The 17697-nt window shown below is 41.7% G+C and overlaps 1 protein-coding gene across 8 annotated transcripts in view; it reads right to left on the minus strand.

Annotated features, from left to right (window-relative positions):
- The window catches only part of PHACTR1 (phosphatase and actin regulator 1), a 374079-nt gene that overhangs the window by 5050 nt on the left and 351332 nt on the right, over positions 1-17697 (minus strand). For all 8 annotated transcript variants that reach the window (XM_050708558.1, XM_050708552.1, XM_050708555.1 and 5 more), the window contains 3 exons: positions 17496-17551; positions 12998-13059; positions 1542-1682 (listed from right to left, as the gene is read on the minus strand). In XM_050708558.1, the coding sequence (XP_050564515.1) occupies positions 1542-1682; positions 12998-13059; positions 17496-17551 (259 nt within the window). The remainder of the gene's footprint in view (positions 1-1541; positions 1683-12997; positions 13060-17495; positions 17552-17697) is intronic.

A 17697-nucleotide genomic window follows, 5' to 3' on the forward strand; every position in this document is an offset into this window, starting at 1 on the left:
TCTTCTTCTGCTTTGCTGCGAAAAGGTTGATTTGGAGAACTTGAGCCCTTTGATGTGTGTATTGACCTTGCACATGTATTATAAAAAAGTGACTTCAAAATACTTTTCCTTCATACTGAATTCTTTACAGGGCTACATTTAATAGTGATACTCAATACTTGTTCTTTTCACAGATGCAGGATGAGAAAAGACCTCGCAGGGCACCACATCTTCTGCCTTCCCTGGTGAAGTTTCTCCATGCTTTTCATCCCAGACAGAGATCTCTCAAAGATGGCAGAACTGGTTGGAGATTTTTTCCCTGCCTCATCTACCAAATGGGAGAAAATAACTGATAGGTTGGCTAAGTCAGTTGACTGAAATCTTGTCCAGTGTGGTGTGGTGAATTGGGAATAGCTAATTTAACCCACTATGTCACAGGCTGTGGACAGTCCAGAGGAAGTATTTTTTTTTTCCAGATTAGTTTATGCTACATTAACTTATCTGAAAACTAAACTGAAAATGGCCTTTATCAAGAAGAAAAACAGTGGTTACAATGGTCAATTGGTTAAATTAAACAAATAAAACTGGCTGTCCTTTCCTCTGAACAAAACCAAGGACACAACAGATGAGTGGCATTGCCAGGATTCCTGCTCCTTTCTCTAAACGCTGGACATCATGATCTCCATCACTGCACAAGTCCCACAGCAAAGACATACACAGGGCTTAAATTCAGGTACCGGCATGTCTTTAAAATTACATGGGCATCATACCGTGACTGTAAAGCACATCAGTCACCAACCAGGCTCATAGTCCTCTTTTCTTACAGCTGTCATAAAGCATTTAAATCTTCTTCCTGAGGCACCATTAAAATCCTCAGGGTGCTAGCATTTTCCAGCACTTTAACTCCTCTCCACCTGTGCCAACACTAGAGGCACCACTTTGTGAAGGTGCCACCGATGCTAAGAGGACAGTGCACTCAGTACCATGAATACCTTCTTCATCTGCAGGGCTCATGAGATTTCTGTTTAGTGGTTAAAATAATCTGTGGGACAGGGCAGGTATCCTGAGCAAAAACCTCTGTCTTAACCCACTAGGGAGAAGTTACCTGGCTTCAGTGGGGTGGAAGTGCTTTTGCCAGTTTGACCTGCTGGCATTTTTGCACCTAGGCCTGCTCAGTTCTGTCAAGGGCTGCTGTCACACTGCACTTTTAGGCCTGTCATGTGGAAAAACTCTTGCAGGTGCTCTCAGCTGGCAGGATTATGTGGCAAGACAAATAAATACCACAGGGCTGCCATCAACACTTTTCCTCAAAGGCTCTGATATTCTCTCCTCTCTTCAGTTGGTGTAACACTGCTAGGTTTCCACACATATAGGAGCCCTCTTGCCACAGATTTATAACTCAAACAACAAACCTTGTGAACTGAGAAGAAACCACTGGTGAGGTGGGAAGGGAGCTCACATGGAAGTCTCTCCCTTGATGGCTGTGGGACCCGAGGGCTGCTGTTTGCCACAACATGCTCTAGCTATTCATGACATGGCTTTCCCCAAGTTGCTTCACTTACTTTGTCAGCGGCTGTGAGTCGTGTCCAGGGTTTGTCTGCCCTCCTATCGTAGTCTTGTGCGTCTGCCACTTCCACGTAGTCGCTGAAGCGGATGAGGATCTTCCTCTCACGTAGCTCTTCTACCGTAGGCCTTTGACTCAGCTGCAGGTTTGAGGAAGGAGTGCAAAAAGACATCAGGACTTCCCTTCTTCCCTGCAAAGTACTATTTGGTGATCTGTTTTACTACAACCATCATTGCCATACCAAGAGGGTTCAGATATTCCTGGTACTGTTGTTTTTATATAACCTTTCACAGACTTGCTACCTGGGAGATACATAATCTGTTGCTTCCTACAGCACTTTGTTTTTCATCCCACCTTGCTTCTGGAGCAGCACACTGTTGTTTGGGTAGCAGCTGTGGCTGGAGACCCTGATCCCTGGTTGAGGTTGATCACCCCTGGCAGAAATTAGATATAATGTAAGAAACATAGTGCACGGATGTCTCAGAAAGAGATGAAGACCACAACAAAACTTCAGACAACCTGTATGCTCCCCTGCCTTGAGCTGCTGTGTGTGCTTTAGTACTGCCTGAGAAGAGTTAGCCACAGGAACAGAGCATTTCCTGCCCTGAATTATATGCAAAAAGTGACAAACAACTTTCCTTACCATTCTGATACTCCACAGACTTGTCCTTACGTCCTGAAAAGGTGGGCAGGATGATGACTATTGCTTGCTGAACTTTTCACTTTGTGCTGCAGCTCAATTTTATGTCACAGCATATTTGACTTTAACAGTTTATATTGCATACTACAAGCCAAAGAAAAAGTTACAAGGGTGGATTGTATCATGTCAGGAAAGCCTCTTCACTGTTCCAAAGCCAGTTCTTTCAAATTCCACAGCAGAATGGGCAGCCACAGTCAAAAATATTTTCTCAAATTAGAAACAGTAGTGTGCTGGTAGTCTACATAGTGTCCAGCCAGTTACATGGCCAAGGACAGATATTGTTTTTTGGGGATCAATTCTCCTTGGATGCACAGCTTGCTGGTTAGTGTCAAGTGGAATTACACAACTGTTTCTGAAGAAAGGTACTACAGATATGTGCACATGGATGTACCTAAGCTGCTAATCCTCCATTAGTGAAACATCTGTAATCATATTACCAGGAAAAACAATCACATCCTGCTAACAATTAGCTAGACAGTATATCATGCTATTACTACCATTAGAAAAAGTTTACTTTGCAATACTTCACTCTTGTGACTAGTGAAAAGTTAAGAAGTAAATAAAACACTTGAGACTCTTTTCTGCAAAGGTAATTAGGCTCCTGAATGCAATTCCACCTACATCCCAAATTAAGTATCTCATATCATCATCTTGCATTTCATCTCTCAGATGAATATTCTGAATTAAGACTCAAACCAGACAGGATGCTAAGTAGAGGATGAAAAAATTGTGAGATCACAAGAAAGAAGACTACTTCCCTCCATTATCCAGGTGCAAGTTTGTTCCATCACCCCAACCTGCCTCTGCATTTAAGTTCCTGTGTGATCGGCCTTGCAATGGATGGTTGCCTCTCTTCTCTTTTTTAAGAAAGGGTTGTTCCTGGAGGTGACAGTGGGGCTGCTTTCCTTACACAGATAGTTCTGAGCTCTCACTCACAAAGTGGGTTCAAACATACATAGAGAGTCTGTAAAGCTGCGCTAATGCCCCATCTTCTCAGAGCTGCTCAGGAGAACAGGAGCCATGCTCTACCCCTCCTGGCTACAGCTGAACTATTTTGCACACACAGAATAGAGAGAAATCATGGGAAAAAAAAAGTGTATCCAGGAGCACTACTCTACACTCTGCCACATAATGCCCTTGCCTAGGACAACAGGCATCGATCAAGTTGCAGCTTGGTGATTTATGTATTGTCTCCAAAGTCATTTTAAGGTAAATTACAACATTTAATAGTGGAAAAAAACTCCTTGCTGTTTTGAAAAAGAACAAATTAGAAACTTCTGAATATTGCAAAGATCTTAAAAGTAGACAGTTTTCTCATACACACCATCTTCTGTGGGAGGCATGAAGACTCATGGGACGAGCTGCTCTTCATGTGTTTGTCACCCAGGATTTACAAACTTCCTCTTATTTCCTCCAAAAGCATCCCAAGAAAAGCCCCATTTTATATACCTGTGTTCAGGCCAGCCATACTCTAGTCAGTCAAATAGCACATTTATGCTGAGGTCAGTAAGAAGCATGCCTTTCTGAACTTAGACTCCATGTTCTGGTCACCTTTGTTTTACAAGAAAAATGCATATACAGCAGGTATAATTTAAATAAATAAATAAATAAATAAATAAATAAGTCAGAAAAACCAGTGGGTGCAATAAAATAGATTGAAACATGTATAGATTTAAAAATGTAATTTTTCACTCTTCATACAAAACAGAATTGCTTCTTCATCCTGCAACCCTGATACCTAAACCTAAGTTACCTGCAAGCCAAATACACAGTACAATTAACAGATGAGCTTTTAACAAAAGCAAGAAATACAAACTTGTACCAAGCCTGGTGTATAACCACAATTATGCTGTCAGTGAGGCTTCTCTCTGTCCTACAACTCCTATCAAATGTGATTTCAAATTGCTAGTTTTTTCTATCAGCCCTAGTACTAGGAGCTGGCAAATTTGTTGGCACTGATGCATTATCATTCAGATAGCATAGCAGAATTTTTCTTCCGATTTTTCTTTTAAATCTATGCTCAGGCTATGCGAATAGAGAAAATCTTTATACTAAAATAATATTACGATTACAGCCAAAAATTTCTAAGGGTGAGACTCCATCTTTACTTCCATCATCTGCTTTTTTTTTTTTTTTTCCTCACAACAGCTTGAATTAAGGATGAATCACCAATATTATCTGTACACTTTTCAGCTTTTATCATTCCAGGACAAAGCCTAGACTCTATTTGAAATCAGAATGGGATTTTTTTTAATAAAATGTCTTATTACATGGAGTATGATGACATCAAGAAAATATGAAATCCTGTCAATTTAACGGTGTTTCTAAATGTCTACAAGGGAAACAAGAACTCCTATAAGCTTTTCAATCTGGAAGAGGCCTTTCAAAAAATGACTGGCTCTATTTCACAGCTTCTGTCAACTCTTGACACTAGCTGACTCTTGTGTTTGTGCTCATCTTAGTGATGAGCAAGTTTTTCCACAGGTGAAGGCAGATGACTGCTGATACACTACAACATGCCATGCCAAGCCAATGTCTAGGTGGCATCAAGCATGCAAGAGCACCAAGGGCCACTGAGGCAGTGGTACTTTTGCTGCCAATGTAAATTTACTACTGGTATTTACTTAAATGCAGCACCAGGGTCTTTAACAGCTGATACGGCTTCTGTGGTGCTCTGGGTCTGGGTTAAAATCACAGAAATAATGGTAAATGTCGAGCACCATATGATAAAATGAGACAAACCTGAGGTAAGTTCTTGTGTTCACAAATGCATAAAACCAAGTTAGGTGCATAACCCACATGTTTCACAGCACTGAAGTTCACTGTATCCCTTCACTGGGTGTGAAGAATGGTGCACATAATTAGTTATACATGAAAAAATGTCAAGTGCATAAGCACACTATGAAATTTCAGTGTTATTGTGCATTTTCCAGTCTTAGATGATACCTGAATGCAATGCAGACTAAAAGCTGATTATTCTCTTCCTCTGAAGTCATATGACTACTAGATATTATTTTTAGCTGCCCCAACTTTGCTTCAGAAACATGCAACCAGTGTAATTTCAAGTACTTGTACACCCTATTACAGTGGCGGTTTCCATCTCTGTTCCCACTGAGCTACTGGGGCAAGTGAAGCTCAGAGATGTGGGAGTATTGCTGGCGTGTCGACAAGCCCCGTGGTTGGTGATAACATCAGACTCCTGACGATGAAGCCATGACGACTGTAAACAAGTTAGAAGGAACAAAGAAAGGTAATTCAGGAGAGGCCTTGGTGTCTCAAACTGCTTGTTCTCCAACCCTTAAGACATGGAAGTTGCTAAATGTTTGCTGTTGTGGGGCGAAGTTGTTAAACAATGAATAGCTAGTTGGAAAGTACCGCTTGTAGAGCTGATGGTATAAGAAGGGAGCCTGTCCTCAAAAACGTTGTTGAAGTTATTGATCCCTAAAGATACCCTGGTGTTTGTGTGGTCATTATGCCACAAATGGCGCCCGAACAGGGACATGAAGAACAGGGACATGAAGAACAGGGACCTGAAGAACAGGAACAGGGACAAGCTAACAGAACAGGGACAAAAACAAAAAATGAATGAATAGGGACAGGCTAACTGAACAGGGACCAGGACAGGAACAGGGACACTGATCGCCTCATGAAGATAGGTTTGGCTGAACTCAGCAAGCTGAAAGAAGCAGATCCCGTGCTGAAAGGAAGCTGAAGCTGAGAGAAGCGGACCCGCGCACACAACTGCCTCTCACTGGCCGAAGGTAAGCAGCTGCGCGTCATGGGGAGTCATATGTTCTTAGAAACAAAGAATGTCCTGGGAACCTTCCTGCTTATTCCCTCTATTACGAATCAGACAGTTTACGATCCTGAAACATAGGACCAAACTGGGGTCAAGCTTTTGGACTCTGCTACTAAAAACGACAAGGTTGTGGCGGGATTGCTCGGCACCTGGCAAGCAATCTCTGAGGCTTTAACAAGCCATGTGGGACCACAATCAGAAACATATGGTTTGCCAGATAGTGAGGGTGCTGCGGGCTCATCTGCCAATCCGCCTGCTACGCCATTGGCATACCTGCTCCTACTGCCAACACAGACCTTTGCTGTTACGCTGCCTGGTTACCTGGACGTTCCTTTTGATCCAGGCCCTGTAGGCACTGAAAAAGAGCCGGATCTGTTTTCCTTTGATCCAGGAGGAATAGGATACATAGAGCCTGAAGGCCGAGTTGCTTAACAACTTAAAGCGAGACATGTCCCCATGACTAGCCCCTGGAACTCGCCGGTGTTTGTAATCAAGAAAAGGAATGGAAAGTGGAGACTGATATATGATCTGAGAAAAATTAATGAAGTCATGGGAGATATGGGAGCACTTCAACCAGGATTGCCATCTCCAATTATGCTCCCCCAGTCATGGACATTAATAGTAATAGATTTAAAGGACTGTTTGTTACACGTTTGCCAGAATTCAGAAAACTTCACTATGTTTATGTTTCAGTTGATACCTTTTCTGCCTGTATTTTTGCATCTGTCCATGCAGGAGAAAAGGCAAAGGATGTGTGTAAACATCTTCTGTCAGCTTTTGTGACATTAGGAATCCCAAAAACGATTAAAACAGATAATGGGCCAGGATATGTGGCCCACGCAACCCACTTTTTTTCAACAGTGGGGCATTCAACACCTGATGGGTATACCCCACTCTCCCACAGGTCAAGCAATTATTGAACGGGCCCATGGTACCCTAAAAGCTATGCTTCAAAAACAAAAAAGGGGGAGTATGGGTATGACCCCCCAGGAAAGGATAGCTAAAGCATGCTATGTTCTTAATTTTTTAAATCGATGGACAGAGGAAGGTCCTCCAGTTCACAAACATTTTAATCATAATACCTTAAACTCAGTTAAAGAAAGGGCACAAGTCATGGTAAAAAATTAAAGCACCAATCAATGGGAAGGGCCCTACTCTCTAGTAACTTGGGGCTGAGGGTATGCTTGTGTTTCAGCAGGAGCCGGTCCTAGATGGGTGTCAGCATGATGGGTCCGTCTGGCCGTCTCATCATCTGCCTTATCATGATCACAGCACTCTCCTCCATGGTTTGGATTCCAGCTCAAACAAAAAAACAACATATGGGGAGGTCCCGCTGGCACATGCAGGACCCACAAACAGGATCTCCAGGAGCTGGAGGGGCAGCCAGAGTCCCTCAGCTGGGCAGCACTCAGTGCCCGCCTCTCCCAGGGATGTGGTTACAAAGTTTGTTAAAGATAGTTTTTCTCTGTGTCTTAATTTGTGTTAATCATGCTTTCTTTGTTAATAAAGAAGGAGGAGATGTGGGAGTATCGCCATGGGGGTCGACAAGCCCCGTGGTTGGTGATAACATTGGACTCCTGACGATGAAACCATGACGACTGTAAACGAGTTAGAAGGAACAAAGAAGGGTGATTCAGGAGAGGCCTTGGTGTCTCAAACTGCTTGTTCTCCAACCCTTAAGACATGGAAGCTGCTAAATGTTAGCTGTTGCGGGGCAAAGTTGTCAACCAATGAATAGTGGGAAAGTACTGCTTGTAGAGCTAATGGTATAAGAAGGGAGCCTGTCCTCAAAAAAGTAGTTGAAGTTATCGATCCCTAAACTTACCCTGGTGTTTGTGTGGTCATTACGTCACAGAGACAGAGCAACCAGCTCAAGATGACCTGGGAGGCCCATGGCACAGCTACGAGCAGAAATATGATGCACTGACTCCTATGCCAGTGCTCTTGCTGTAAAAAAAATAGTCCTTAAATCCACAGCTTACACCACATAGCTAATATATAGCCATAAATCTACATATATTTACATACATAAACATACACACACACAATACTCAATACTGTAAGCCAAAGTGCAGATATGACCATAATAAATGGAAAGAAAAGGACAGACACTGAGGGGTTTGTTTGTTTGTTTTTTTTTAAGCTAATAATAAAAGCTACGTTATTTGTACTGCTAGAAACTGCCCTGCCTCCTTTTCATGCCATTGCACAGACTTCTCCTGAGCTGCTAAGCACTGTGGTCTGTCAGTATGTCTGGACTACACGGAACACCCTTACATATTAACAGCAGTAATAGCTGGGCAGACAGCTTTGCAGAACAGACTCTCTTAAGTGCAAGCATCCATTCGATGTCAGTTCATAATAAGGGTACAGCTCACCTGAGATCTCACCTTGAAGCTTATTTTTATGACCCGTGCGTTATGGTCTCTTGGGTCAAAATTACTTAATGCTGCACAATCCTTCATGGACTATACCTGAAAATGAGCTCTTCTTCTGACAGAGAGAATAAGGAAAGTTACAGGAAAAGGACATATCCAAGGACATGATGCAACTGCCTACACAAGGAGGTGGTGCTCCAAGCAGGCAGAAAGGGATTTTGCTCACTGAGTTGACCCCTTGGCTCCCTATAAATTCTCCCAGGCGTTAGAGACACTGTGGAATTCGGAAAATTTTCAAGGGTAACTTGGAAGGTATTTTAAGGCAGAAGTTTTCTTAAAGGACTGGTAGCCATGATAAGGGTTTCACTATAAAAATATGGCAGAAGGACTGGTATATTTTTGAAGTATGACAGAGTTTTTTCCCACTTCTGTTAATGTTGGAGGGGTGATTCGCTTTTTCTGGGTGTGCCACCTGCGCATATACATTTCTGTTTATCTATTTGTGAAGATTTGTGAGTCGAAGGAGAAAGACAATGTTATTGTGAGTCAGCGCATTATTTTAGTGTGAATGGATGTAAACTGCTTTCATGGGAGGTGAAGCTTTCCTCTATATTTTGGATCACTGGAGATAAAAATGGGCACATTACAGTCTTTGATAGTAAGCTAATTTGTAAGGGAAATTTTAACACAAAACCCTTTGTTCTCAGCATGGGAAACGAAGCAAACTAAAGCACTGTCACCAGGTAAAGTGGAGGGAGATGTTTTGCCATTCTGGTCTTGAGATGTAGTTGAATGTGAAACGGTAAGTTTGCTCTACTTCAGCCACAATAAAGCTTGTTGCCTTATCACTTCATTGTTGCCTGCTTTGTTACCTCACTGAAATATTATGGTTATTCTTTATGGAAGAAACCAAAGTGAAAAATTACAGAACCTAACTATCAGTGCACACAACCCTCTCTCCACTTTGCTCCCCACCTTTTGTGATGAGACATAAGAGCAGGATATATGAAAATGCCCTGAAGCTCTTTTCCCTCTTTGACTAAATGTTGTTTATCCAAATTAGCAGCTAACCTTTACTGTTTTCTGGCCTTTTCCCCCCTTTCTCTCACCTCCCTCTGACTAGTCACAAATCTCTCAAGAGTTCATTAATTCAAACACTCTGTGCTGATGCAAGCCAGTGGAGGTCAATTAAAGAAAAGACTGAACAGCAAGACATTTCCCAGGGAGGCTCCAGCTTGCTCTCCCGTGAATAGAGAGTTTAAGTTGTACTGGCACAGGAATTTAACAGGAGCAAAGATTTTGGGCTATTTCATGGGTTTTAAGAAACAGCCACACCTCATCACTTTCCTTGTTACTACTGCTATGAGATTTTTAGTTTTGGAGCTAGACCTCAGTGAAAGCTCAGCTATTGACAGTGGGGGATAGGAAGCAGTAAACAGCTCTGGGGAACAGGGAACATGATACTGTTTGAGAGAAGAGAAAGTAGAAAGAGTTTTACTCCTGTTTGCATGTGGTTTGTAACATGTTCTCTTAACCCAGGTGACGACTCTGTGTATGTAATGGAAGTCCTCAGGGGGAGTTCAAGCTCATGCTAACTGCCATGGTGCCGGGCCAAAATCACCGTACTTAAGAGAGGATAAATTCTTAGTTGTATTTTCTGGGGACCCAGCTATCCTTGTGAAAGGGAATTGGATACAACACTGCTCCCAGAGGACCTCTGAACATTCACGCTCCTGTAATGGGCTTGTGGGGTGGCCGAGACCAGTGCTCAGAGAAATCTCCTATCCTCATACGTCCCTTCAAATGATACAAGTCCATGTGCCCAAAGCTGCCAGTGGGGCTCCAAGGGAGGGAGCACGGGGTACGAGGATGTGCAGAACCCATCCATAGGCACTCAGATGGCAGGCAAATACGTTTCATCTCTCCTTTCTCTGGTAGGAGGGCAACAAGTTACTGAGAAACTGTACCAAGAAACATTTGCATCGTTTTTGCTGTTTGAATGGCAGCTATTCTCTTTCCCCAGTATATTCAGAGTAAGATGAGTCTAAGAGGATGAACAGTGCTTAAAGGGACAGCTTGCTAAAGGTCACCTGACTTCTTTAAGTTTTTTTTTAGAATTTTCCTGTCCAGATGATGAATTCAACTTGGTATTTATTGCTGACTTTAATATGACATCTAGATCTAGCAAGGTAATCTTAGTTATTACAGTATGTCGAGTTACAACTTATCATCATCATACTGTAACAAAATGTGATTGCTGAAGGAATTTTAAGAATGGCTTTTTAATGGATGAGGAAGTGGGCTGTACCCTTGGAATGATGCTATTGAAAACTGGGGACAGTAGCAATATCTATAGTGCAAGGTCAAAAGTCTTTTCGGTGGCTTCTGCAGAACCCCCTCCCCTTCTTGTTACCAACCATAAATGGTTACAAGAAGGCAATGTGGCATACTTTCCTTATGTTGAATTCACCCTGTGGGCGTGTGTGTGCATAAAAACTCAGCGCAAGCAGAGAGGTCTGCTGGGCAAAACAATTGACGTGCTCAATTAAATTTCTGCCTGATCTGAGGTTTAAAATCCTTTGGTAATACGACTTCAGTACAAATCAACAGAAGGAGCCTGCCACTCTGTTGTAGACACAACAACACATTTGGGACATATTCATGAAAGACAGAACTGGGGGAATAACAACAATTTTGCAGGATTTGCTAGGTACTTGGCATTTCTAGTTGTTACCTATCCACTTACACACTTTATTCACTTCTTTCCTCAAGAGATTGCTGATCTTCTATGACAGTACATTTGGCAGGTGAGAACAAAATTTGGTTTTAGATCAGGCCTGTGTTTCTTCCATTAAAACTACAATGTGTCACTAGAACAATTTACAACAGTTTAACAAGTAAGCAAAATTGAACAATGCTAAGTCATGTTGCACGTTCACAAACATGCTGGAGGGTAAAGAAAATATCTTTTTCTGGTACAAAGCCAAAAAAAGGCTAAAAGGAGTGTGAGCTGGAATGTCACTATGATCACTGAAGAGCAGAGTGCCATGGACTTGGACTGACTTGTTCCTACTTAAAAGCACAAACAAGACAGAGGAAAGAAAACTCAGAAGTCTGCTGAGGTATCAGGGAGCATACACTGCTGCAATGCTATAGCTGCCTGGGCATTTTTATTTAGCATGTAGGTGTGGCCTCCATCTGCAACAGACAATTCATTTGGTTTGTACCTTTCCTACAAAAGAGCAGAGGATGGGAACTATATGGTGATAGCGCAGGATGCCTTAGCAAGCTTCCACTTCTAAGCGAGCAGATTAGGTATGAGTAGCTTTGCTTTTCATCTATTACAGCTGTTCATTTCATGGCACAAAGCTTTGAACTGGATTCCTGTACATGTTTACCCTTCAATGTACAGGGAAATTGAGAAACCGGTAAAACAGCATTTCTAGCCTTTGCACAGAACTTAAGTCCCACGAAACCTCTGCAATGCAGTTAGGTTCTTTTATTTCAGACAGCGCATCCTTGCCATTGTTGTCAGGAGTTTAAGTGTTTTAAAAATATTATTGTAGCTCTCTGGGCCACATTCTTGGTTCCTGCAGACAAAAGCAGTATCACTCAGTTGGTGACACAGAACTCTGCTGATTTACACGAGCTGAGAATAAAGTCTGAGATTTTTAATCATGAAAGAAAACAGTCCAGCTCTCTGAATGTAACCTCTGCACATATATTCACAGTCCTGTCCCTTGTCATTCTTTACAGTGTAAAAGCTTGCAATCATGTAGGCCAAAAAGACTAAGCCACCTAAGAGCATACAGGAAGGGATTGGTGCGGCTCTGCGAGCTTGTGAATTTTTACGGGACTTTCTCCAGCTCTGTGGGTGGAAAATGTGAGTAGTGACATAAAGTTTATCTGCAGTAATAGGATAGATTGTTGGCTATGTATATTGGGGCATCTGTAGACACTTGTACCAGCTGAGAAACTGAACATGTATATCTGAAATTACTGTTCTTCAGTTTTAAGAGCAAATGACTTTCAAATGTGAGGAAAACCAAAACCAAACAATGCTGTTTACTTCATCCTTCCCTGCCGATACAAGATTGTTTTCTGCACTATACACCATTTTCCAAGTGTTTGTCTCTATTTAGTTGAAATGTCGAAAGTGTCAATCTCCCCTTCTAGAAAAAGTCTATTTCCCAGTTAAATGCTTTTTAAGGTGGAATTCTCAAATGCAATCTACATTGTTTTAACTTTGCTCTCTCCTTGTAATGGCTTCCAAAGCCATTACATTTACAGAGAGCAAGGTTAAGCCAATGCTAGGTTGCGCACCCTTCTGTTTTAAATACTAGATCTTCTTTTCACAGGTTTCAAAATGTTACTGTTAACAGACTGTAAAACATTTCCCTTCACTGTCTGTGGACTTAGACCCTGTAACAGAGGTGATTTCTTTTGAAGATTACTTTTAAGACTGGTTTCACACTCCGCTTTTGAAAATGGTGCCGTGGAAAAGAAAAAAGGCAAATAATTGTGCAGTAAGGAGAAAGTTATGGTAATGACTTAACAGGATCAAAGCTGCTCCTCACCTTACGTGTTAATCTTCTCTTTATCTCTCGTTTTTCCTCCTGCTCCTCTTGCTCATTCCGGGCTGTAAAAAATTTACAAGAATCTCAGGCTGCAGACTTATCAGACATCCACAGTATGCAACAAATAAGCCTCTCTATCTGCATATTAATGTTTCAGGACTTCTCTGATACACAGCATGCCCCTCTGGGACCAGTGAACCTCCTTGACCCTTAGCTACCATGCTTCTTCACACACATCATAAAAGATCTATACAAGCTTCCTTTCCCTATGCTGGCACCTCTTCACGTGTCACTTTGTCAAAGGGCCAGGCAATGAGTCAGCCCTTCAGAAACCATTATCTAGCCCACAGGTCTAGTGGCCTCATGGGGCTTAGCTATGATATGGCTGGACTCTGAGAGGTCAACAGCTGGAAAAGGAACACATGCATTTTTTTTTCCTCTACATAATGAGAATAGAAAGAAAGCTCAGAGTAGGGATGCCAGACAAAATCTGCAACTTCGCATGTCCTGAGCAGAATGAGGAGAGAGTGTCCTACCTTCCTTTGCGAGCCTTCACAGCACTCTATAGGAATGTAAAAACACATCCTAGGGGAATCTACTTTCAATATTAGGCCAAAAGATCATGTGCTACAAATTTTTACCAGGGCAAGCCTCAACCATTACCACTCAAGAGAGCCATAACATCTGACAACACTACCTCTTCTTCAATTTAGGGACAGGCTGTCATACACGTCTTTGTGCTGAACTTTATTGAAAGTCAATAAAATCACAGGTTTCTAGGTACTCAGGTCCTCAGTCAGATAGGTTTCTTTTTTCAGTGTTTCATTGATGTCAGAATCGCTTGTTACTCAAATCAAACCCATGCATAGCAGAGAAGAAAAAAGACAACTCATCTACAGGTAGCCTGTGCCCCATGTGATTTGGTTTTCACTCAGGCAGGACTAATTCTCTGCAGGGAAGATACAGACCGCCAAGGCCACTTTGGGGTACGGGGCTTGAGCTAAACAGCTCAACTTTGGACTAAATTAAATCCAGGTTCAGAGACTATGTGGGCAAAGTCAGAGCAGGCGAGAAAGAGGGCTAGCAGCCAGGTTTCTTGCTGCTCAGGACAAGAGAGTTGACATTCCTTACAAGGTCCATTGTGATTGCCCACTGACTTCAGCAGGACTGGGAATTCTTCTCCAAAGTGGACAAAGAGCCTGTCAATGGTATGATGGCTTACAATATGGCTGTCATCTTTAAATGTCATTTTTTCAAACATACTGCTAGCATTTTCTGAAGGAAGGAAACTGATAGTGGAGTAAAAAGATCAAAGACAGCAGGGACTTACAAATGGGTTTTTAAATTTTAACTAGAATACCTACACTGTTAAATATGTTTGCTCTTTCAATGGTTCCTGTCCCTAGTGGGCTGGACTATCTTCTAGCAATTTCTCTTCCAGCAATTTTCTTCTTCCTTTCATGTTTCAAAATTGGAGGAGCTCACATTACAAATACCCACGCACAGGAACAGGGCCATTAATAAATCCTTGTAAGATTAGGCAGAGAGCATGCTAAACAGAGTCCACATGGCATCTGGGCAGAACTGAAAGCATCTGAGGAGTTATGTATAAAATTTAGTCAAGGCAGTTCATTTTTGTACTCGGCATACAATGCCTTTCTTTTCTCCTCACTTCTAAGCCCAGCCACCCACCTTCAGAGACAGCCAGGCAGGCTGAATATCTCAGTCAGGTAAAAGCTGGGAATTAGAAATACATTCTCTGTAAACAGAAAGTCCTATTTGTTTAATATTAATTAAGTTGTGCTGATCTTGTGAAACTACAGAACCGTTGCTTTATTTTGTGTTCAGGAGATGCTTTGTTCCTCTAGGGGTGCGTGGGGGCACAATTTTCAGGCCTAATTTCTGTGCCAGTGTGAAATGTTCCCCAGTACAGCCCGAGACCATCAGAGACCATCTAACCATCATTTTTGTGAGGAATTTATGCAAGCCTGAATGTACCACGTTGACAAGTGAAGTACTTGTATCCATCACAGAAGTGGTACTGGAGAATCCAGATATTCTCCCTCGTACAGTAATATGGCCTGTAGGTGTTAACTGCAAAAAGAGTTGTTCAGTCTTCACGCTAACCCTGCAGGTCTAGACCTTCTCTACACTGTGTGCTTTTGATGTAAATAAGAGACAGTGCACTGGGTACATTTCAGTGAAGGACCCTTCAGGTACCATTTCCCCTGCTCTTGGTTTCTTTGCTGTGGCTGCTGCAATCTCATTGCTTCTACCAGTGAGTAGTGGTACTTGTGCAGTGGACTCTTTGCCCTTGTAATGCAATAAAGACAACCATCTCATGAGTATTGCAGCAGCATGGAGCTAGGAAGTGATCACTTCACATATAAAGACTCGATGCATAACTGCATTTTGCCTTGTTTCTTCCCATCAGAACTGGCAATAATGTGGGTACACATGCCACAGGAACATCATGGTACTAAACAAGACAACTACATCAAGGAAATTTCAGCTTTAACTGCAGAGGAAATCCTACTTGGGAGCATGCTGGTTTTTTTTTTTTTTTTTTTTTTTGGTGTGTGTTGTGAACTGGGCTTTTGCAAACAGCTTGACCTGATTATGCAGATAATTTATACTCTTCATTATTGCATTCCATGTCTCTTTTTCCCTAAGCTCCTTGATATTTATCCTAATTTTCTTTCTTAGAAATCTACGTGAAAGACATGAAACAATTCTGTATAGAACAGACACTATTTATATTTACTTGTTTAGAAGTGGAGCATTTTTGTGTATTTTTAAGATCATGTAACTATTTTAATTGTTTGTTCCTTGTCGTGCTGTGCTTCACCGAAAGTTGGGATGTCTTGGAAATACCAAATTACTTTTTGCTGTAATTATGAAGTTGTTTGTCTACCAAGAAAGAAGTTTTGGGGCAAATCCGTGCTTAGGAAGGAACCATGGTACAAAAATTCCATTTAGGAAATAAAATATAGTTCTGGATTCAGGGTAATGTTTTCAAACACATCCATGTCATTTAGGAGCCTTTATTTAATTCAGAAGGAAACCGATGTGACTCAGAGGATAATTCCCCTGAACTACAAGACAACTTGGATCACCTATGTGACTGCAACACTTTGCAGTGTGACCTTTGTGACTCTCTGTAATGCAAGCTTTGGTGATGCTACTTCTCTGCTGATGCTGGTTCAAACACTGCAGACAGAGCAGCTGCCTAAGACCCATTCCACACTTTCCCCAAGCTCCTGGCAGCCACTCTCACCAGTGCCAGGGCGGTGATTACTGGTCACGTACCAGTGCCAGGTGCTGCATGACATATGTTGGTTCATGCTGGTGGCCAGAGCCAGGATGACAACATGAGCTGCCCAGAGAACTGACCTCTGTCCCCCCTTGCCTGAACTTGGTGTCAAGTCACGTTGCATGTTCCCCCCTCTTCCAGCTGTTCTGCAACCCACCTCAAGGCAATCACAACTGGATATGCTACCAATTCCCCCGTTTCTGCCCTCTTGAAGACTGATTTCTCCAGCTGCTGGAATGGGAAGTAGGAATAGATGGTAGCAGTTGTTTGAACAACAACAGAAGGCACATTATGGACCTACTTAAGGAGACACTATGGTATTTTAAGGTACCAGTTAGGAATACTTTTTTCTGTATTCATTTTTTTTTTAAATTCCCTGGAATGATGGATATACTAACTTTAAAAGAACTTGTTTCTTCTGTTCTCTATTTCCAAAGACACAACACCTTGATAGACAGTTTTTTTTTTTTTTTTTTTACATTCAAACACTTCAATGAGAATAAGAAATTGTCATTTTTTTCCTATTCTTTCATGACATTACAAGATCTGTGCAAGAGTCAGTCCTGCTTCTCTTGAAACTGGTGGCAATGTATCTAGTAACTTAACTCAGCTCAGGCTCTCTGAATGTTAGTCTATCTCTTTAAAACATCATTTAATATTTTGAAGGTCTACCAGTAAGTTTTTGGCTGATTTAAAGGAAGAGTTTCAGGGGAACATTTCAGGGGAATTATCCCAAGTAACATCAGTTTCTTTTTTGAATTCAATAAAAATTCTGCCTAAGTCTAGATAGCTGTGAATGTTTTTAGGAAAATTAATCAAGCCACGCTCTAATGGCTTTACTAACTTACAACACGATGTTCATATCTGTGTGACAGCAGCATAAAAAGTTTTTTCAGAATGACCCTCTGCTTGGAACAGGACTTGCAAAAAAGATCCAGTGTTTGCTTTCATTCCCATGGGCTGTTCGTTCATATGAATTTGCTGCCTATGATTTTAATGAATTGTTTCTACAGGTATAAATGTTGCTATAGACTTGCACACTTCTTGCATTTATGATGCACTTTATTGTTATTCATGATGCACATACAGAATAGCTGATGTTTTATAAAACACACACACAATATATATCTAAACTAATGCAATCTAGCTGGATTCAGATTAAATGTCAGTAGTATCAGGACTTACGTTTCAGAATGTTCCTCTGCTCCAATTCTTCAGCAGTCGGCCTTTGGCTCAGTCGTCTGCGAAAAAAGCCCAAGATCAGTTTTTGGACCATATCACATCCTCGTCAGCTCACTGTCTTTAAGAGTTATTTTGGGGTGTGAAAGGCAGAGCAGAAAGTACTGACACTGCTCCATTATGTACTCGATAGGTTTGGACCATGTGT

Source organism: Cygnus atratus, chromosome 2, assembly GCF_013377495.2.
Source record: "Cygnus atratus isolate AKBS03 ecotype Queensland, Australia chromosome 2, CAtr_DNAZoo_HiC_assembly, whole genome shotgun sequence".
NCBI lineage: Eukaryota > Metazoa > Chordata > Aves > Anseriformes > Anatidae > Cygnus > Cygnus atratus.